Here is a 21,997-nt window from a genome sequence, read left to right as displayed (position 1 = left end):
TATTAATTAGTTATTGTTTACTTAATTACTTGAGAGTTGGACATCAATTTTGCAGACTTCGATCGGCTTCTGTGTTCTATAGTGAGGTTCTATCTACGTGCGCAGGAGCTAGACTGAACGTTGTTTACAAGTGTAAAACCGCGGCCCCGTAAACCTGGTCGCTCTTTTGTACCAGTGACCCACTGTGGTAATCCTAATTTGTGGATTCCATACATAGACTGTTTGTTTGAGGGCGAATCTTTTCTAATGACATCCTGAAACTAGCTAACCACAAGGCAGAAATAAATAAGTAATTTTAATTCATAGTGTTGAGTTTAGCTGTAATTCTATACTTTATACTTTATTTTTCTTGAGCATCAGTCTGACTTTTTACAGACATTGAGCATGTATATGAGCATATATATTATTTAAACACGTAGGCAACGTTTTAAACGCGTGGTATTATTTTTTTTGTTCATATAGGCCTATTCAACAGCAACGCCACAATAACCACCAGAAGGGCCATAACTTTATTGGTCTCTGATTGCAATCCAGATGTTTTGGTGTGCATTCTTCCCCGAGTCCCCTTTGTTCTTTTATGCAAACAAAGGAACCCCCATCCTAGTCCTCCTCTTCTCTATGTAAATCGGAAGGTTTATGATAGTTACTATTAAGGAGATTATTTGGGTCCCCTAATCTCCAATCTCAGGATTAACTGACGCTATATTGGTGTATCCAGATTATTGCGTCTCTTTTGTACCCGCCACCCCTAATAGTGGATGCAGCAGTGTTTTTGCTACGATATCTGAATTTTATATTGAACCCAATATACACCAGATATATACACTAACGGAAATAAACAAACGTGAAGTTACAATCATACTCAGATTTAGATTTGGTTTGTGTAGGCGGAGTCTTTGGCGCAACCTTGTAATGTTGCAACACGTGTCGACACACCTACTAAAATAATAAACTAAAACATTTTTATTGCAATATTTTAAAAGATAATTTTTCGGCCTACCATTATTTATTTTTAGTGTATTTTTTAAAAGGATTTTCTCTTCTATATTTAGGGTATCTTACTTCATTAGTATAGCAAACCTTTTAGCGAGAATCTTTGGACAAAACCTTGCAATGGAGGAATCAACGGTACCCACGATTGACCCAGATTTTGAGCCGCAGAGCAGACCTAGGTCGTGCACATGGCCGCTCCCCAGACCCGACATCTCAGCTGTCAAACCGGAGGGGGCAGACGGCCCTGAGTCTGCCGCGGGAACCCCGCCCGCCGACGAGGACAAGCAGGAGCCGCAGCAAATCATATCCGAGCCCGAGAAGGTTGTCGTCTCAGAGGGAGGAGTCGTAGCCGGGGTGGGCGGAGCTACACCTCGAAAGGGATCGTCACGGCGCAATGCATGGGGGAATCAGTCCTATGCCGACCTGATTAGTCAGGCCATAGATAACTCGCCTGAGAAGCGCCTAACCTTGGCACAGATATATGACTGGATGGTGAAAACCGTGCCTTACTTCAGTGACAAAGGAGACAGCAACAGCTCAGCAGGGTGGAAGGTAAAATTATAAGATGCCTATTATATTGTTGCACATTGTTATTACATTACAGGCACAATGGATGTGATTACATAATATTCAGTGAATAATGAGTATTATTTTCTTTCCACCTCAGAATTCAATTCGCCACAACTTATCACTCCACAACAAGTTCTTGAGGGTGCACAATGAGTCCACAGGCAAGAGCTCCTGGTGGATGCTTAATCCTGAGGGGGGCAAGACGGGGAAGGCCCCCCGGCGCCGTGCTGCCTCTATGGACAACAGCAGCAAACTGTTGAAGAGCCGAATGCGAGCCAAGCAGACCAAGAAGCAGGCAGCAGCAGGCCTGGGGGGGTCCAGTGGGGGTCTGCAGGGGGACGGCAGCACAGGGTCTGGGGGTGCAGACAGCCCCAGCTCCTCCCAGCAGTTCCCCAAATGGGGCGTGAACAGCAGCAGCCCTTCGTCCCGCGGCAGCCTGGACGACCCTGACATGTGGACCAGCTTCCGTCCACGCACTAGCTCCAACGCCAGCACCCTGAGCGGCCGGCTGTCACCCATTGCTCCAGGCCACGAGGATGAGGACGATCTCCCCGAGGAGGGGCTGCTGGGGTGCTATTCCCCAGGCAATCTGCCCCCCACCCTCGCCGAGACCCTCATGGAGGAGCTGGATCTGATCGACGGGCTGACGCTGATGACGCAGCAGGGCGGTGCTAGCCCCAGCACGGCCCCCCCAGCTCCCCCCACCCCACTTCCCTCCGCCTCCACCCTGCTACCTCGGGGCTCCGGGTTCCCCTCCTTCCGCCAGATGCAGCAGGCCAACCTCTCCCAGGCCCCCACACAGACCGGGGCCCAGCCCACGGTCACACGGTGCGGCAACAACCCCAAGACCTCAAACTTTGGCAACTCACTCTTCAACCCGATGCCCAGTCCCGGCTCTCGTGGGCCGGGCCACTATGGCACCCATGTACCCTCCAGCCTGGAGGCATTGCTCACCTCGGATTCTCCACCTCCCAGTGATGTCATGATGACCCAGGTGGACCCACTGATGCCCAGTCCAGGTGGACAGGGGCTGATGGGGTTGGGGGGGCCCATGGTGGGAGGGCGGCCCAAGCCCAATCAGCTGTTGCTGGGGAAGGGGCTTGAGCCAAACACAGTGGCACCCATGGCTCTGCAGTCTCAGCTTCAGACCCAGCAGCACCACCATCACCACCAGCAGCAGCAGCAGCAGCAGCAGCACCAGCAGCACCAGCAGCAGCACTCTCAGCTGGGGCTGGGAATGATCCTGTCAGGTATGGCTCAGGACCCTTCACAGCTCTCAGGGCTCAAAGTCCAGCATACACAGCTGCCAGGAGTGGGGCCTCACCATGGGGGGGGCATCTCCTCCAATCTCAGCGGTGGTCTGCAGGGGATGGGTCAGTTTGGAACGCCTTCCTGCTTCCTGTCCAGTCAGGATCGCTTGCCCACAGACTTGGACATTGAGATGTTCACAGAGAACTTGGACTGTGATGTGGACTACATCATCAACAGTGACCTCATGGACGGAGAGGGCATCGATTTCAACTTTGACCCCATACTGCCAGGCGGGCAAGGCTACCCCGGCCCCTCTAGCACGCAGAGCTCCGCCCACAACTGGGTACCAAGCTAACTGCCCAGCGAACCATGCAGTGTTAGCAAGGTACATTTAAATCATACTTTCAGGTTCTCTCTTCACTTCAATTCCCCTTCAAAACTACACACCCATAATACATTTCTGTCTTTATGTAACCCCATGTTAGTCCTGGTGTTCTTCTCACCTTCTCTCAATTATATCTCCTACTTTGTGTGTCTGGAAGGAAGACTATTAATTACAATGTTTGATTTCATTTCTTGTTTCAGGAGAGGATCCCCAGTCACAGGAAAACCCAACAACATCCTCAACAAAGAACACAATTGGTGCATTCCTCTTCCTTTACCTCCCAATTGGCTGAAGATCTGAAGCTATTTTTAAACTTTTACGTAGTTTTTTTGAGTTTCCTTTGGATTTAAAGACAAAATCAGACCTCATCCATGTCATGTGCCAATACCAGTGGAGAGCGAGGGGATACACCATGCATGAGACTTTTCCCCCCCTAACAACACTTGCAACTTTTTTGGGAGTTTGCTGTATGTATTTTCTTTTCTTTTTTTTTAATCTTAACTGAGTGTTTTTGAGCGTATGGCAGAAAAATGTTTTGGAGTGAAAAGACAAAGCACAACTAACAACTCTAATCTACTTGGAGTTAATATTACTATTATTATTATTATTATTATTATTATTACTACTACTACACCAAAGTAGCTGTAGGATTGATATGGTACCCCTCCTCCATGTCTTTGATATGGAAGATGGGATGGACCCTGCACACTGGACATATGGCCAGTTTTCTCCGTTGTAGATGGTGAACTTCAAGACCCCATCAACATAGACGTGAAATGCCATACCTTGAGGAGGCTGCTGTGTGGGAGTCTATTTAGGGAATGGGGTGTACACACTTACACTCCACCATGCTTTCCCTAAGGAAAGGATCCAGAAGGTGCAGCTGAGCTACTCAGTGCATAAGCCCATGGCGTGGACAGAGGGCGAAGGTGTTTAAGCCCATGGCGTGGACAGAGGGCGAAGGTGTTTAAGCCCATGGCGTGGACAGAGGGCGAAGGTGTTTTCAAGTCATGTTAAGGATGCACAACTCGACATCGACTCCTCCGCATGTTGACCAAACTTCTTGCGCGCGGTCACTTGGTGGTACGAAACGTGTGCTCTTGTTTCTTAAACGTTTAAGAGACCAGAGGTTCTAGAGCTACAAGTTACTTTTTTAAAGGTAATCTAACAGTGTATCGGGGGATCGGATATGCATTTACAGTTTGGCATTCATGACTTCTGCTCTGTGTGCTGAAGAGCAGGGGAGAAATCATTTTTGAGGAGTTTATTCCCCCTGATGTGCAGATACACTAACAATATGAAGAAATGTGATTTGTGAATTATTTTTAAAAGAAAAATGTTTTACTGGGGGCATTAAATGGTCATTTTATTTGCCAACAAATTGTTTGGCTCAGTGTTGTATGATGTAAAGCGGTATGCCTCCACTGCTGAAGGGCCATTTGATGTGTTCCGGAGCTGGTCTGTGTTTCAACGCACAGCTAGGAATGTTCCTTTCATTCGGCACTCGCATGGAGAGGAAATCCAAGTTTGGTTGAATCATTTCATCAAAGAGAATCTGTATACAGGCTGTGTTTATACGTGTATATATATAACATTCTATGTTTATATGTATATATATATATGTATGTATGTATGTATATATATATATATATATATATATATATATATATATATATATATATATATATATATATATATATATATAGTATGTATATGTTTATATATATATATATATATATATATATATATAAACATGCTATGCAGATCAATCAGGAGAACTAAAGAAAATCTTGAAGGAAATGTTAAAGATCTCCTCTTGAAGGGTTTTGCTATTTAATGATTTCCTGAAATGTTGTTGTATCCCTTAAAGTGAGGGAACGGCTTCATGTCAGAATGTTCTCACTGATTACACTTTGTTATACAATACTAACAGTCTTTTTGTAATGATATTAATACATTGTGTGAGAAAAAGAATATATTTGACTATAGTTTTAATATACAATTTAGATGGAGGTTATAAGTAAAATATTAACAGATATGAATATATTACTAAACAGATACAACATTTTTTTAAATTGGAGAAAGCAATTTCAGATCATTTTTAACGCTAATTTTCTATATATTGTTTTATTTTTGTAAAAGATGAAATGCATGTAGATTTTATACATAACCAAAGGAACACTAAGAATTGCATGGCAGATAGAGAGTGCTTGGGACACAATGTATTTCAGTGTAGATAAGCTTTGCAAAAGGCTCCTGTTGAAAGACATTTAAGAATATGACTAGGTGGGTGAGGCCTGCATGGGTATACTTGACCAGTATAACTTGATTTTCCAAATTGATTTGCCACTTTAGTTAGTTCATTTGACTTGACTGTTGTGGAATTTAAATCCAAGTAAAAACTAATGGAATTTCCACAACGGATCAGATTTCTCTTTAGGTCTGGCCGAGCGGTGAGGCTGAATTCTCATCTCAAACAAGTTTTGCGTAATTGATGCAACGATTAACTCTCAGGGTCATAATAATGTTGGAGAAACATCTTCCTTACGGGAGTTATCAGATAATCAGGAGAAAAACACCATTTATTTGAGGTGAATATCTCTGTTGAAACACAAGACTGGAAACCAACAGCCCCTTAAGTTCTGTCATTTTCCTTATGATGTGGCATCCTTGACATGACTGTCTTGGATTGTCGTCACTTTCCAGTTAATTTAACAAATTACAACTTAATTTAATATGACAGAAGTATACAAGAGATCTGTAGTCATGTACAGTACATCATAACAATAGTCTTGTTTGAGGTAAACTGCCAATATTGAACACTATAGCATGTTACTTAATAGCAAGCACCATGTAATTTTTCATCTTATTGTATTACCTTCTAATTAAAGATGTGTTTTGTGTTAGGCGAAGGTTTGTATTTAATGTTTTGTTCATGACAGATTTTTTTTTATTTTATTTTTTATCATTTAATGTCACTTTTTTTGTGTGTTGACCAGACTTTCATCATCAGAAATGCATCCACGATACAGTTTGACATCATTATGCATCATTTCACTGTAACTATATGAATATGTTAGCTTTTACTTTGTACAAAGCACTCTTTTCTCACAAAAGTCTCTATTGACCGGTGCTAGATGTAATTATGACATACATCAAGAGGGCCATATTGCAATGGGTGCATATTTAGATTTCAGGGCCTTGAATCATGTGTATGCAGCACAAGGATGTCTGGAGGGTATAAAGGTAGATAATAGATGAAAATGCATACATACCGTTTCCTATTTTTTTATATATTGTGATCCCCAAACCATGTCACTTAAAGAATAGATTTGGATTAAAACTTAATACCAAGTAGTTTGAGGTATTCTAATCACGTATGAAATCGAAACAAACGGCAATTATTGTACAGAAGTCCTTTTGTTGTACAGCAAATCAAAAATATTGCTGTGATGAATTTTGCAGAGGAATTGATTTGATACTATTGTTACCATTATTGGCCATGTCTTTTGGAGAGTGTGAGAGAGAGAGAGAGAGAGAGAGAGAGAGAGAGAGAGAGAGAGAGAGACTAATCATCAGTTTGAATGGAGTGAAGTATGAAACAGAATGTGTCATTTCTGAGTGACAAGAAAGTGGTCTGAGTGTGGCTCTGATCTGACCGTGGTATGAAAGCAAAGGACATCTCTCCAAAAGACACAGTTTTTGCTGGGCCGAGCCTTGGACTCTGCAGGACTTGCCCCCCCCCACTGTCTCCTGAAATGATAATCAGTGGGGTTTCACGTTATCCCATCCCATCCCATCCCTGTAATGATTCCTCTCTTTATGATTTTAGTAGTTTTCTTACTACTAATTTTCTTACATTAAAAAGTAGCTTTTAGTAATGTCTCATCTTTTGAAATTAAAAATGGCCCCACTTAAAACAGTATTTTAGTATGTGGACAGGGTTGAGTATGTTTTTTTGTTTTTTTTTATAAGGGGGGAGGGGTGAGGGTTGGTGAGTTGTGCATAGCCAATATGTGTTGATTACTTTGATTAATTTTGATAGTTTGTTTTCTTATTTCTCTCCCAATCTTACTTTACATATTGTAAAGTCAGCCAGAGATGACATTGAACGCAGTTCTGGAAAGCGGAAATAAACTTAATCTGTTTAACTCATTTAGCCGAGTCATTCTTTTGTTATCTTGACATGTCATTGGTTTAATAACATTTACTGTGAAATTAGATAATTGTTTGTCAAAACAGGTAGTATAACATTGGGAAACAGGTTCGAGTAACACTGCATCTTTTACAAATACACAGTGCTTCATTTCTGCCACTAGAGGGGACAATTGTATCACAAATTGATTTTTGAGCTTCAATGTAAACATGTGAACCAATATCCGCATGCTTATGTTTTGACCAGTCATTCCAAAATTACAAGCAACATAAGAAAACCTTAAAGGAGCCCTTAAAAAAACAAGCTATATCATGTACCACGAAATGTTTTGTGACGGTAGGAAGCTTGGAGCAAGTGATGTTCAGAACGATGTCCTGTTTCATCCAACTTTCACCTTGTTGATTATTATGGTAATGACTGTCAGAAGAGCATCAGGACCCGGATTCAATCCCCAACAGAAACAGGCACAATTGTTTGAGATGACCTTACGAACCACTGGACCAGCATGCCTCTCAGTGAATGACTCAAATTCAACATACAGCGCCTTTGGTAAGTATTCAGACCCCTTCACTTTTCCCACATTTTCTTGTGTTATAGACTCAATTTAAAATGGATTAAATTAAAAGAATTAGCTTTCAATCCACACACAATACCCCAGAATGACAAAGCAAAAACACATTTTTTGAAATTTCAGTAAATCTATTAAAATTGAAATACAGAAATACCTCATGTACATAAGTATTCAGACCTTTTGCTATGACACTCATAAAATTAGCTAAAATGCAACAATGTCATCAACAAATCACTCAGTAAGTTGAACTGAGTCCATCTTAATGCAAGAATAATAGTTAATGTAATTTTGGAATTAATATCTTTGTTTTTATAGGGTCTCTGATTTGCATAGGAATCAATTACACACTGTGTGGATTAGGATGTTACTACCAACTCAGCAAATGTTCTCTTGATCCTGACAAACTCCCCAGTCCCTGCTGGTGACAAACATACCATAACTTGATGCAGCTTCCACTGTTCTTCACACGAGATGGTGCAGAAACTGCATTGCATGTGCTGGATTTTGCACAAAATTTAATGCTTTGTAGTAAAACCCAATAAAGACATTTCCAGCCACTTTTTTTGCTTTATCACCTGAATTAATTGTTGCAAACACAATAATGGATATGAGATTATTTTCCATTAAGGGATTCTTTTTGGCCACTTGGTTATAGACCGACTTTGTAGAGTGACATGTTGTCCCATCGACTGTACTTTTTCCTCTCCGAACTTTGTAGATTTTTCTAAGTCTCCCCAGGTTTCAGGGTCGCATTCCTGAGCAGTTTTGTTCCTCTCCATTTGCTCAGTTTGTAATGACAACCAGATCCACACAGTGTGTAATTGATTCCTATGCAAATCAGAGACACTATGAAAACAAAGACATTAATTCCAAAATTATATGAACTCTTATCCTTGCATTAAGATGGACTCAATTCAACTTACTCAGTGATTTGTTGATGACTTTTTTGCATTTTAGCTCATTTTAAGAGTGTCATAGCAAAGGGTATGAATACTTAGTTAAGTACATGAGGTATTTCTGTTTTTCAATGATAATAAATTTACTGAAATTTCTAAAAAACCTGCTTTCGCTTTGTCATTCTGGGGTATTGTGTGTGGATTGATGGCAAATTCTTTTAATTTAATCCATTTTAAAATGAGTCGATAACACAACAAAATGTGGAAAAAGTGAAGGGGTCTGAATACTTTGCGAAGGCGCTGTACATCAGCGGCCCTCAGTGCTACGTGGCTGTTTGTAGTAATACTCATGAGCTCTACTGCTCAGTTAGGTGTTTTGCAACAACAGCATATAGGTCAAATGTGGATTTCTTAGTAAAGTGATCACGGGTGTGAGGGATCAGGGGACCTGGCCAAGAGACGGGGCGACAGGTTGATTTCAGACCTGCTCAGATCACCCTGCCATCTGCACCTGTCTCAGACCGTTAGGGCTCTTGACTTCCTCATCCTCACTGAAGCCCAATGAATGAATCTACTCAACAGCATGTAGGCCACATAACATTTTACTGCAGTGAAGTTGGACTATTCTCAAGACCTAGTTATATTTCATGCCTGAAATTAAATGTTACACGTTGCATTGGTGAGGCTACACTCATCTGCAGATGTGTGTCCACAAGTGTCCAAGCACTGACAGCAAGCTGCTCTCAATAGAAGAGTGATGAGTAAGACGCACTCCTGGGAATCCTGTCAGGTAAACGCAGTTAAACAGGGAAAAAGTAGAAACACACACTTATTTGATAGAACATCTTTATAGAAAAAATAAGTCTTCACATTTCCAAAAACATATTTTTTGCTTTTTTTTCACTTATGTTTGTACTTTTTTTGTTTATTTTATTGTCCATTCATTTACGTGGTAAATATTGAACAACTGTAACATCCATTTCTGTGTCAGTGGCTCTTTTGGGTCTGTTCCTTGGGCTGGTGGAAGGTTCCAGACTGGAACACTGATGCATCTGCTCTTGTATTTAGAGCCATAATGTCAGAGGTGTTGATGACCAGTCAATGAGGTCTGAACTGCCCTAAAAAGGTTCTCATCCCAACAGGCAATGAGGTCTGCACTGCCCTAAAAAGGTTCTCATCCCAACAGGCAATGAGGTCTGCACTGCCCTAAAAAGGTTCTCATCCCAACAGTCAATGAGGTCTGCACTGCCCTAAAAAGGTTCTCATCCCAACAGTCAATGAGGTCTGCACTGCCCTAAAAAGGTTCTCATCCCAACAGGCAATGAGGTCTGCACTGCCCTAAAAAGGTTCTCATCCCAACAGTCAATGAGGTCTGCACTGCCCTAAAAAGGTTCTCATCCCAACAGGCAAGCCAGCGTCCACATTTCTGTCCATGTGTCCAGTGGTGATGGCACTGGGCGTTCTATATCGGCCACAGAGCACAGTTCCAGCCAGGGTAACAAGCAGGGCATCGACCCAAGCCCATCTCAACCTAGAGCAGTCCAGTTCACCCACCCAAGCACCAGTCCAGTTCACCCACCCAAGCACCAGTCCAGTTCACCACCCAAGCACCAGTCCAGTTTGGCCTGAAGGCACCTCACGCTAAAGCGTTTTTTGCTTCTGTTGATATGCATTTTATAGTTTTTTTTGTCTTATATCTTTTTCATTCTCCATCCTGTCGTTTCGAACAATTGAGCCCGTGAAAGAGTCATCCGACCACCTCACCGCCTCTGAAATATTCAGGGTACAGCGCAACAGGCAGGATTTAGCAGCAAACCCAAACTACAACAACATGAAGGATTGAACAATCATAGTATTGTGATGCAAAGTTTTCAAAAAGTGTAAAAAAAAAAAAAAAGAAGAAAAAAAAAAGAAAAAAAGGAAAAGAAATAAACATAACGAGAAAGTCAATAAAAAAAAATCTAGTTTGCAGCACCAAAGTCGCTTCGCTCTGCAAATTGTACCATGAATCTAAACTGGATATCAGCTTCCTTATTTCAGGTCATAAGATCACCAAATAAATAGTTGACAAAGTAAGACCTGCTTTTCGCATGCATCAGATCACCGAATAACAACATCTGATCCTCAGATAGTCAGGACGTTTCGTAGCACTGGACATCAATTCTTTTTCTTCACACAGCTAAACAGACCCAGCGCAGGACTGCAGGTTACTTGCAGGGACTTTTTATTTTATTTTTTTATTTTATTTGCAACATTCCAGTTCAGAAAGCTGCTGACCGTAACCATCCACCCAAATGCATCAATGCAGTTTTGGGGACGGTTGAGGTTTCCTTGATGGTCAGCCTGAAATGGAAATTCCTTCATTTGATCTACGCCAGAGCACATCAATATAAAAACCAACAGTCACACATGGCTGAGCTTATTGTTTACTCTGCAAAACATTACAGTGGCCTCCTCTTTAACTATAAGTTAAAACATATTTATATTTAAGCTTTTTTTTTTTTTTTTAATTGTTCTAGCAATCACAAATGTGTCAAAGATAATTGACATGTGAGTGTGATCTCCTTCAGGTCAAGCCTGGGCTAGAAGCAGCTCCAGCCTTCACCAGGCCTCCCAGACGTCTGGGCTCTGAGCTACTTCATAGAGACCTAGACACATAAACTGGGTATCTGGGGGGTGACGACAGGAGTAAAGACCAACCGGTCTGAAGAAAGAAAGAAAGAAAATTAGGCACCTAAAGAAGCAGTCTAGGTAATGGACAAGAACGTGTGTGTGTGTGTGTGTGTGTGTGTGGTGTCTCTCACTCTCTCTCGCTCCTCTGCGTTATTCTATAAATATATAATATTTAAAAAGTGCTTTTAAAAGAAACCATAGTTGTATGATATCTTCTTGCAGTGTTGTCTTGTGTTTGTTCTTGACCTATCAGTACCAGCTACTGTCCACCCATCACCCTCCACCAACACTGCCTGGGACTGGGACCTTCTCTCCTCTTCACATTCATTCAATCCATTAAAAAAGGATAAACAGCTGGTTTTGAACAAACGCTGAATTGAAAATACAAGGAGAATCAGAAACCAATAGGGTGGGGGGGGGGGGGGGGGGGGTTGGCCTGGGTGAGTATCTCCTTGCTACACTGCAGAACACTCTGCTTTCATCACAGTCAACAACGTTGAAACAAAAATACATTAATAAAAATTGAAAATATTATCTATAGTAAGTCATATAATTGCACATTAACCATTGAGAGCCGAGATGTTTGATAAGAAAATACAGAAACTGAAAAGTGGACAGACCATCCTTGGAGAAGGGAGGAGAGCCATGCAGAGAGGGGGAAGAGAGAGCTTGGTTTTAGTGTGTTCTGACTTTGGCAAAGAGCTTTTCATTGCAGAGCTTTTTAAGCCGTGCAAAACAGATTTTGTATGATTGCATTAACATTTTTTTTGCAGGACATGGCTGCATTGCATGCTGCTCTTCTTCCTCCTGCCCGCCTCTTCCCCATTTCCCTGCCTGCCTTCCGAAGGTTCTACTGGTCTTTCTGTACCGGTGGGGACCGTGACGTGGGACCGTGACGCGGAGCCTCTCCCCAGCAGCGCCTAGGCAATCATGTACTGAGTGATCGCTCTCAGGGCATAGAGAAGCTCTGCCTGCAGCCGAGCCTCCATTATCAGTAGGTTCACATGGACCTGAGGGGGAGAGAGGAGGAGGAGAGGAGGAGAAGGAGAGGAGGAGGAGGAGAGGAGGAGAAGGAGAGGAGGACATTAGAGACCAAAGGAGGATGCAGGGTTAAACAGAACCCAAATGAGCACTGTGTGCAGATGATATCACCATCACTAGGGCAAGCATGTTTCCAGAGGAGAGGATGCATGTAAAGGAATGGGGGGTTAATGCAGGTGGGTGCGTACCCTCTCTGAAGGTTTGAGGGTGGCCCAGGGAAGAGGACACAGAGGGGTTTTGGTGGCATCAGGGAAGCAGGCCACAGCCTTGATGTAGAGCTTCAGCTCCCGCTGCAGCAGCTGGTTTACCTCCCCGTAGTCGGAGTCGTCGTACCTGCAGAGGTGTCACACGACACGCATCAATAATGCTAACTTTCTGGGTCCTTTGCAGCAAAACATAATCATTAATCACAAGCTCAACCTAGCCAGAATTGTTATAATCAAAGCAGTGTGTCTACTAGTGTGCATGTGTTTGTGTGTATGAATGTGTGTGTGTGTGTGTGAGTGCGTAGACTAGTGGCCTCCACTCACCTTATACCGAACATGCAGTGGATGTAGTTCCATATGGCTCTCTTCACGTCAGGCCCGTGGGACGAGGGCAGGACGGTCACGCTGCGGAAACGGTCGTCAAGCAGGTGCCCGATGTCTGAGTAGAGCCGGTTGACCAGGGAGAAGCCATGGTCCTCCCACGAGTAATCCTGCAGACAACACACAGTCACCATCACTGCAATCAACCAAACATACACACAGTCACCATCACTGCAGACAACCAGACACACACACAACCCAAATAGCCCTGAGTCTTTAAATATATTGACCTAAAAAAAGAAACCAGACAAACAAAGCTGAAATACTGTAATTTAAACATGTCAGATAATGGTTAGGAGCCTGGAACTGGTTCCCCTGTTCTCTAACTATAGACCAACGGCCACCAGTCACAAGTTCACTGACACACGGCACCACACTGCAGCATGATGTCATATGTATTACCTGCACTCGGAACACGTGGAAGTGATCCTCCTCCCTGCAGGCAAACTCCTGGTAGCCAAAGTCAGGGTCTGTGATGAAGCGAGAGGGGTCTGTGGAGCATGTCATCTCCTCATCCTCCTCCATATCTGAGAGAGAGAGAGAGAGGGGGGGGGGGGGGGAGGTGGTGTCAATAAATATAGTTGAAGAGAGGTCATCAGTCACACTTTGCACAAGGACAAATTTAGCACCCAGGATTTCACAATGTTGAATTCAAGAGTTAGTAGCAGCATCTGAGGGGGAGAGGGAGAGGGACAGGGAGTGAGGGAGAGGGGGAGAGGGAGAGAGGGAGATGGAGTGTGTACCTGTGTGCTGGAGTGTCTGGGAGTGTAGGAGCCGCTCTCCTCTCCTCTCTTTCTCTTCCTGGGATTTCTGAATCCTCTCTTTCAAACACACCATCTCACAACTAGAGTCCAGAGACTGGAAAGAGCAGGGAAAATAAAGGACGGGGGAGGGGAGGGGGGGACATAATGAAACACATGAAATTGTAAAAGCTTGAAAAAAAAGTGTGACAAATATTGTCCAATCAGTTTTGTTTTTCTTACCCGTCGCCTTGTGATGTGTTCCAACGGCGTGGCGTGAGGCACGGGGGGGTTGCCGTTTGCAGCATCACATGGGCAGTAGCCCGGGGGATTGCCGTTGGGGATGGGGAGGGGTGTGGGGTCAGCGTCGGTGCCAGAGCCAAACACAAAACTGCACAGGGAGTGACAGTGGGCCAGGAGTACCACAGCCTGCACCAGCTCAGCCAGAGACCAGCACTGCTCCCCCGTCTTCAGCAGAGCCTGCAGGGGAGAAGGACACAGCAGAGAGAGGGGCTCAGGGTGGAGACTAGAACCAGGTGGATAACTCTATTCTCCAAACCTACGCATCTATGTAAAACACAAACAGAAATATCACAATAGCTGAGCTTTGGGTAGAAATGGAGACTTTTTAGAATACGTTCAGGGTGGCCATTAGCTTATAATATTCTTCTTTATTTCTTTTTCTTTTTTAAACGCAGACCCTCAGACAAGAAAGAGACCATCACATTCCACAGTAGTGGCTTGTTTCCTCTGTAACGCTCCTGTGCTGACACCTGGCGTAGAGCTGGATGTACCTGGATGTGTGAGCGGGCGGTGAGCCAGGGCTGGTGAGCCAGCACCTTGTTGATGTGGTCGAGGTGGCGTAGGCGTGCGGGCGCCGCCTCCAGACCCTGCAGCCACAGCGGGTCTCCGCCCACTCTCAGGAACTGGGCTGAGTGAAGAGACACCAGGTAACCACAGTGATGCCGCGCTGCAGCCTGGGAGGGAGAGGGGGGGGGGGGGGGGAGAGAGAGAGAGATAGAGAGAGGGGGGAGAGAGAGGGAGAGAGAGACGGGGGGGAGAGAGAGGGAGGGGGGGGAGAGAGAGAGACACTTAGCGTGTGTGTGTGTGTGTTTATGCAAGTGCTGTTTGTTTGTGTGAGTGGCTGACTTGAGGTGTGGACTGTGTGAGTTTGAATACAAGCGAGGTGTGACTTGAGACTGTGTGTGTGTGTGTGTGTGTGTGGTGACCATGTGGTGTGTGTGTGTGTGTGTGTGTGTGTGTGTGTGTGTGTCCAGTCCCACTCACCATGATGGCGATGTAGTGGCGGTACTGCAGGGGCAGAGGGCCGTCCATGTGGAGGATGTAGTGTTGTGTGCGCAGGAAGCTCTCCAGGTACTGCGGGTGAGAGGCCATCTGCTGGGACACGGCGTCCACACTCCCCCTGCTGGCCAGAGCCTTCATGTACATCAGAGACGCCCGCTCCTTCTCAGCATTCACCTTCATCACCTGAGCAGGGACCGGAGGAAGAGGAGCAGACAGAGGAGCAGACAGAGGAGCGTATCAGACATCGGTGCTCGCTTACAGACCACATGTCACCAAATATGAACGCTGGCTGACTTTCCCTTCCCAGGTGAAGATCAGTGTCTAGGTTGAAAAATAAGATCTGGAGGGCAATCGTTTTGCAAACCAAGGTTTGTTTAATCTCTGCTGTGCGAGACAATGGATGTACGGGCATCGCAGACAGCTTATGAACTTTTAACCAATCCCTGACAGGAGCAGCCGAGAACCACAGCAGAGACACAACACCACCAGCTAGTAGGCACATTCCTCACATTATTCAGTCCTCTGCAGAGTCCTCCGCATCCAGACTGACTCAGGAGGGCCTGACTCAGGAGGGTCGTACACATTCACACCACTGCATCAGCCAGACGGACAACTAGAGATAAAAACACGTTGCAGGGTGAACTAGCCCGACTTCTCTGAGAACTGAGAGTGAAATCCCTGGCCATGGCACTTGGCCAAACAAACAAGGACTGCATTCAACCCAAAAACACTTTTAAAAAGCCCCCAGTCGGCAATTTCCAAGCAACCTATAAACAGAATAGAGAAGAGAGAAAGTTGGTGCTGCAGGACTTGAGAGAGAGGCCTCGTTGAGGGAAGAACCACAGCAATAGGAGGAGGAAAGGAGACCAAAGGCACAGGCGGAGAGACTGGGCTGAGGGCTTAGTGGCCAAGAGAAACAGAGACCCATGGGGAGAGAGAGGGGAAGCTGGCCTGCTTTCACAGAAGCCAAATACATTTATTACCTCTCACTCTCACACAATGGCTTCTAGGAAAAGGTGTTGGCACCGCAGCCATAGGTCTTGACTCCGTTCCCCTGTGTGTGAAATGTGAGAGCGAAGCCTGCCCAGACCAAGCGGCTCACTGCTGCAGAGGCTGGTCAAGCTGCAGCTGGCAGAGGCGGCTGCTTCCAGTAAAACAACACTGTGGAGTCATGGACTTCGACTCCTCATACGAAAGGGACACTGACTCTTAAGTCAGGGAGTGACAGGGGCAGTGATGGTGATTGGCAACAGTTGTTATTTAGGGCCTAATTCAAAACCCTCCCGTGTCATCCAATAACATAGCTTCTCCTTGGCATTTCACACCATGTGAACAGATCTTACTGGAGCTTCTCTGTGTGTAATTAAGCTTCAATTCAGGCAAGGAGGAGAGGGCTCTCCTTTACCCAGCAGAGGGCGCTACTCTGACCCCCTGGGTGCTCCTCAGACCAGGCAGTTATACACAGATGAGGGGGTAGGTTCCAATTAAAAACAGACCAGAATATCACATTCTGAAATGATTACACCTCCAACACATACAGAGTACAAGTACACTCAGCTAACAGACCAAGACATCTCATTGGTTAAAATGCATTTCATTCCTCTGTCCCCTTGTCTACACAAGCACTCATTCACAAAGTGTGTAAGAAAACATCTACCAGAGAAAGTCTTTAAAGTCTCCAGGTCAGTCTGTTACCAAGAAAAACAATCATTCTGTTACCAAGAAAAACAATCATTCTGTTACATGGAATTGCCCTGTTCTCCCTGACCTAAATGAGGTCCAACAAACAGGCCTTGGAAAGCAAAACAACTTTCCAACGACGCAAAAAGGGTATTTTACAGTATTATCTGGAAACATATGCCATACAAGCAAATGAAAGAGTTTCAATTCAGTGGGTAAAGAAGAGGGGAACATATGGGCTCTGGCTGGCTTTGTAAAGGCCATAACATCCTGCTGTCACTGACACCACATCAATGTCTGGACATTAAAGACAGGATGACAGAGACTCCGCTGTCCCAGATCAAACCCCATTCCCAACCAGGACGCTCCAACTCCATCCCCCTGTAAATATAGGCCTATCACATTACAGTAGCAGGGCCTTATAACCAGGCCTGACACCCCACCTACCTCGTGACCCAGAAAAACAGCTTTACTAACAGCCACCGTAAAACTAAAATACATCCATGTTTACATTCACATGACCGACGGACCAGTGAGTCACCATTTAACTGATAGCTGTATGTCGCCAGTCTCACTCTGCCAGTTAAACTCCACTACTCATTAAGAGAAACTGGACAAAAGAGTGGCACACATGCTTGCCTGATCTGACTAAATAGGATTTGGAGTGAAATCATCTGGAATCACCTCTCATTACCAAGTATTTGCTTTTTTGGGTGCTTTCATTGAAGGCCATTTGCATGCAACATGTGTGGACATGCCTCCACAAGAAAGGTAGGCGAGTCATACTGAAACAGGAACCAACATCCTTCACAGGAAATGACACATTCTGCGCAAAGTCCTGCAGCAAATTTGCTGATGAGCCAAAGGCAAAAAACACTGTTTCTCAAGGAGGTTATTCCAATTACCTGCTACAGTTCTCCACTCTGATCAAACTTCAACAATTAAAAAAACATCACTTCAAATTGAAATCAGTAGGCTAGGCTTATATCAACAGCTGACAATCACTGACACATGGGCTGATAAACAGGCTCAACCAAACTGCCAGCATGCAGCTGAGTGTCAGAACCTAACAACATGTCCACAGACAACTGGTAATGCTAATGGAGCAGAGAGCAAGGTAATCATTCAATAAGGCTGAGAAGCCTCTGAAATTAAATGCAAAAATCCCTGTCCGACTAATACATACACCCCGTGTCTGAAGCCCAGGGGAAGTCATTTGTTTATTGATCGGATCCAAACACAGGGGCAGAAACGGATGCAAAAGAGCAAAGAAGAGTGGCAGCAGGGAGGGGAGGGAGACAAAGAGATGGGAGAAGCTTCGGAAACAGACACACAGACAATGGCCAACAAATCACAGAGCTTGAGAAAGGAAATGGAAGGAATACACAGAGATGACCAAGGAAAGGAGAACAAAGAGGAACAGAAAAATGATGCCAGCAGTCGTTCAAGGGTAAATGTGTCAGAGGGAGGGAGGGGATGAGGTAGAACAGAGGGGCTGCAGGGGGGAGAGGGGGGGCTGCAGATGGAGGAGGACAGTGATATTCAATCTGCATTCCGAGTGAGCCTAAAGGGGTCTGTCCTTGTCGTGCGCTAGTGTCCTGACTGGCTTTACTGCCTCAACACACTTGTCCCTCTTCACCAGAAACACAAATGGCTAGCCCTGTTTTTGGCTCTGCAACCTGAACCAAGGGAGGAGTGCAAAACAGCCAGCTGCAGGCCTGGGGGAGGGGGTATCTGGGTAGGACAGCGCAGACAACCAAGACAAACATACCAGGCTACATATGGAGGCACAAGCACAGGCAAACACACACAATAGTCGCTCTACAGAGCCAAACCAAGCTGAGCTGTACTGGCCTGGTTACCCATTTACCAGTTGCTATAAGCTATAAGATTGGCCCTTCAGCGTGTAATGGCCCACAGAGAAAATGGCAGGCAGGTATAGTGTTGTTGATGACACCTGATGTGTGTGTACATACACACGTGTACACACACACACACAACTGGAAAGACAAGTCCTAATGTACACAAAGTCCAGAATATTTTATGATCTACCCTTTTCAACCGATCCTCTGACTAAACTCCTTTTATAAACTACATGCACGAGAATAACTGATTCATACCTGTGTCAGCTGATAAGAATGTGTTTTCAACGCCTGTGGTTTATCTGTGGTACTCCTATTGACAGGAGATAAGGAGCAGAAGGGAGCAATAGTCTAGGGGGCCTGCTCTGGGCCAGGGCTGTGTGTTGTCATGTCTTTGGCTGTGGGGCCTGCTCTGGGCCAGGGCTGTGTGTCGTCATGTCTTTGGCTGTGCATAAAGGCTGTCAGAACACAACTAATCCTGTCAGAACACAACATCCTCCTGGTTGATTTCTCACTGGATAAACTTAGAATGTAGCAAACATCAGGTGAGACTAATTAAACCAAATAGGCTAATATGCATATTTACATATGGGAACTGGGAACATTAACACCATGTGTGTTCCAATCACATGATATCTGCAAAGCTGGTGACATGCAAAACGAGGTATTAATAGCCTGATTACTTATGACAGGTTTGTGGCAGGATACAACTTCATGCATCTGATATGGCTGAGTGGCATTGAATATGCATATGCAACATGCATGTCAACATGACAGACAATACAACGCGTCAAGACAAATCAAAATAAGTAAAAACAGAAGTAACTGGAGCTGCGTGAGGAATTCATGCCACTGATCACATTCCTCTATTGTTCTACTTCTGAATGTTGAATTGCAGTAAACAAGTTATACTGGTCGCAATGCCCCCTATCGGCCGCACATGGAAGAACAGCACAGAAAAGAGAAAAACAACTTTGATTGGCAGTGCACCCAGCATCACAGCACACAAAGAAGTCTATCTTGACGAGAAAAAAAGCCAGAAAACATAATGTAAACCATACATTTAGCATTAGATGTAGGACAAATGATTAGGCCAATCTATATCAGGAACAGAAAACACCTCGACAAACGACTGTCCACGATATTTGTTGGTTAGATTCTGTTTAGCCCGTCAGAATAAGGGATTGAGTGCCAAATCCACAGAATGACATTGCATTAACAGACACTTTTCTCTGCACGTGCAAACCTCCAGAGATGATGTCATTATCACATTCTCCCACAAAAACAGAAAGACAGTAGTCAGCTCATCAAAGCTGCACGGCGACCGCTAGGCTGCAGAACACCTATTACTGCGAACCATGACACCACAAACAAGTAGCTTGTTGCAGGTCAACAAATACATCTGCTATATGTGTTTGAATCTAGTTGTCACTCAATCCATAAAAAACATCCAATGAATGTGTATCATTTGTGTAGCAGTTATCAATCAGCTCATTTCGATGAGGAGATATTTCTCGTCCTAACAGAACCGCAAAATGTTGATGCACAAATTAAATGTTCTGGGTTATGTTCCAGGTTACCAGGCATGCTAAGACAACTGCAGACATAGATAGCTACAGCAGGTTAGTGACCCAAGTTTGAAACAAGGGGGACGCGAGTAATACATGGAACATTGATTATCCACTGTCTGTACTGACAAAAAGACGTGCTACAGCTCGGTGGTACGGGGGCTATGTCGGCAGTGTGGAGATGCTGATAGCCAGATACCTCACGAAACACTTCCAGCTCCAGAGAGAGATGAACATATGGACCGGCTAACATTACAGTGCTACAGTTACGGGGCTTTTACCAAGTTAAAATGACCAGGTAGCCAGCCTGCGAACCCAGCAGCGGTAGCTAGCTAACTATGCTCACATTGTTTGTCTCCAGTCGGTCAACTGTCAGTTCCGTTAAGTTAAGAACGAGCGAACAGTTCAAAGTTGAGCCTCGCTCGAGCCAACATCCACCCCCGGTGACTACCGACACCGACAGCAGCGACGTCCGCGAGGAGAGACACGACATTCACCTCAACATTCACCTCAACATTCACCTCAACATTCACCTCAACATTCACCTCAACTTCTCAAATGAATGAACGACGGAGGAGAACTTCACAGGGAAGCTAGCCCGCTAGCTGATAATAAGTTGGAATGTTCTAGCCTGCGAAGACAAAAAAATATTTAAATAAAATAATAGCTACCTGTTTCTGCACTCGCTGGCATTGGGTTCCGAGGGGGTAATCCATTTTTTTCGTACAGATGATCATTTTCCAACTAGTTAGTGCATGAATACGGCTCTATCTCTCCTGACGGTCACCTGTCCGGCTAACAAAGCAGCGCAGCGCCGCTAGCTCAGCCTGGGCATTTAGCTGAGGAGGAGGGGGGCGGGGCGCACAGGGGGGCGGGGGAAGGGTTAGGGGCACGACCAATCATCTCACAGAGGTTAGATTTTAGGGCGTCGTTTCTGTCACTGAAAGCCAATCACTATCCTCATGTTGGGGGAAAAGTAAGGGTTTTGTAGAGGGGTTCCTCTCCTTGTCTCCTTTCCTTTATCCGCACTGATGGGAAAGAATGGGATATTGTAAAACAAAATTCACAGTTGTATCCCACTTTCATTTTGTATCCTACTTTCATCAACCCAATGTTTTCAGGCCACTAGTCCCAAATGTAACCCCATACACTAGCTACACTTGAGGAGAGGAAGGAGAAAGGCCAAGGGGCATCAATTGATGAACTAGTGTCTCTTGCCAAACTACCAGGTGGAGGGTAGACTGTTGGCACTCCTGCAACAGAACAAGGGAACAGAGCAAAAACTATTGGAGATCATTTAGAATTGTAGTTTTCTTTGTCCCCCACACCAAAGTCAGACACATCAGTGGGTCAAAGGTCTGATAATCTGAATGGGGTCAGATCAAAACAAGTTTTGTCGCTACCTCAACTGTGTACATTTCCCTCTCTTCATCCTCACAAATCAACTTAACTTCATTTAATTTTTATTTGGTAAGATAACATGTGGGTTACTACAATGAAGTCAGGAAGGGCATACGCCCAGGCATGTCTGACCAGCCAAGAGCAACCTTGTGTAAAATACAATGAATAAACTCATCACACAGATCAGGGAGTAGGCCTACACCATAACAACGCGGTAGCCTTACCTGACTACAGCACAACAATGAATGAATACCGAGACATATCAAGAATCGAGAATTACTAAGACAAACATATAGGCCTAATGAATCACATCTGAGA

General features: G+C 44.6%; 2 protein-coding genes across 2 annotated transcripts; one reads left to right on the top strand and one right to left on the bottom strand.

The window, feature by feature from the left end:
- Positions 1 to 431: 431 nt before the first annotated feature.
- Positions 432 to 4,748, top strand: foxo4 (forkhead box O4). Its single transcript, XM_083685924.1, has 3 exons — positions 432 to 1,545; positions 1,661 to 3,199; positions 3,400 to 4,748. Exons 1-2 carry the CDS (start codon positions 1,114 to 1,116, stop codon positions 3,167 to 3,169), a joined length of 1,941 nt encoding a protein of 646 aa, XP_083542050.1. The 5' UTR covers positions 432 to 1,113; the 3' UTR covers positions 3,170 to 3,199; positions 3,400 to 4,748.
- Positions 4,749 to 9,659: 4,911 nt separating this feature from the next.
- On the bottom strand, positions 9,660 to 21,073 carry sesn4 (sestrin 4). The gene is made up of 9 exons (XM_083685852.1): positions 20,950 to 21,073; positions 15,151 to 15,351; positions 14,658 to 14,840; positions 14,107 to 14,343; positions 13,867 to 13,981; positions 13,526 to 13,650; positions 13,067 to 13,233; positions 12,725 to 12,869; positions 9,660 to 12,505 (listed from the first exon to the last, which is right to left on the bottom strand). Exons 1-9 carry the CDS (start codon positions 21,013 to 21,015, stop codon positions 12,416 to 12,418), a joined length of 1,329 nt encoding a protein of 442 aa, XP_083541978.1. The 5' UTR covers positions 21,016 to 21,073; the 3' UTR covers positions 9,660 to 12,415.
- Between the last annotated feature and the right edge of the window lie 924 nt (positions 21,074 to 21,997).

The sequence above is a fragment of the Argentina silus genome (assembly GCF_951799395.1).
Source record: "Argentina silus genome assembly, chromosome: 15".
Classification (NCBI taxonomy): domain Eukaryota; kingdom Metazoa; phylum Chordata; class Actinopteri; order Argentiniformes; family Argentinidae; genus Argentina; species Argentina silus.
The sequence above is the reverse complement of the archived record's forward strand: the minus strand, read 5'-3'. Positions and strand labels throughout refer to the sequence as shown.

Bases quoted from the DNA above. Each gene is read 5' to 3' on its own strand.
- sesn4 (XM_083685852.1), bottom strand. From the start codon at position 21,015: ATGATCATCTGTACGAAAAAAATGGATTACCCCCTCGGAACCCAATGC. The intron at 13,982-14,106 runs GTAAGAAAAACA...TGCTCTTTCCAG, and splicing joins AACACATCACAAGGCGACGG to TCTCTGGACTCTAGTTGTGA. The intron at 13,651-13,866 runs GTACACACTCCA...TCTCTCTCTCAG, and splicing joins CCAGACACTCCAGCACACAG to ATATGGAGGAGGATGAGGAG.
- foxo4 (XM_083685924.1), top strand. From the start codon at position 1,114: ATGGAGGAATCAACGGTACCCACGATTGACCCAGATTTTGAGCCGCAG. The intron at 1,546-1,660 runs GTAAAATTATAA...TTTCCACCTCAG, and splicing joins ACAGCTCAGCAGGGTGGAAG to AATTCAATTCGCCACAACTT.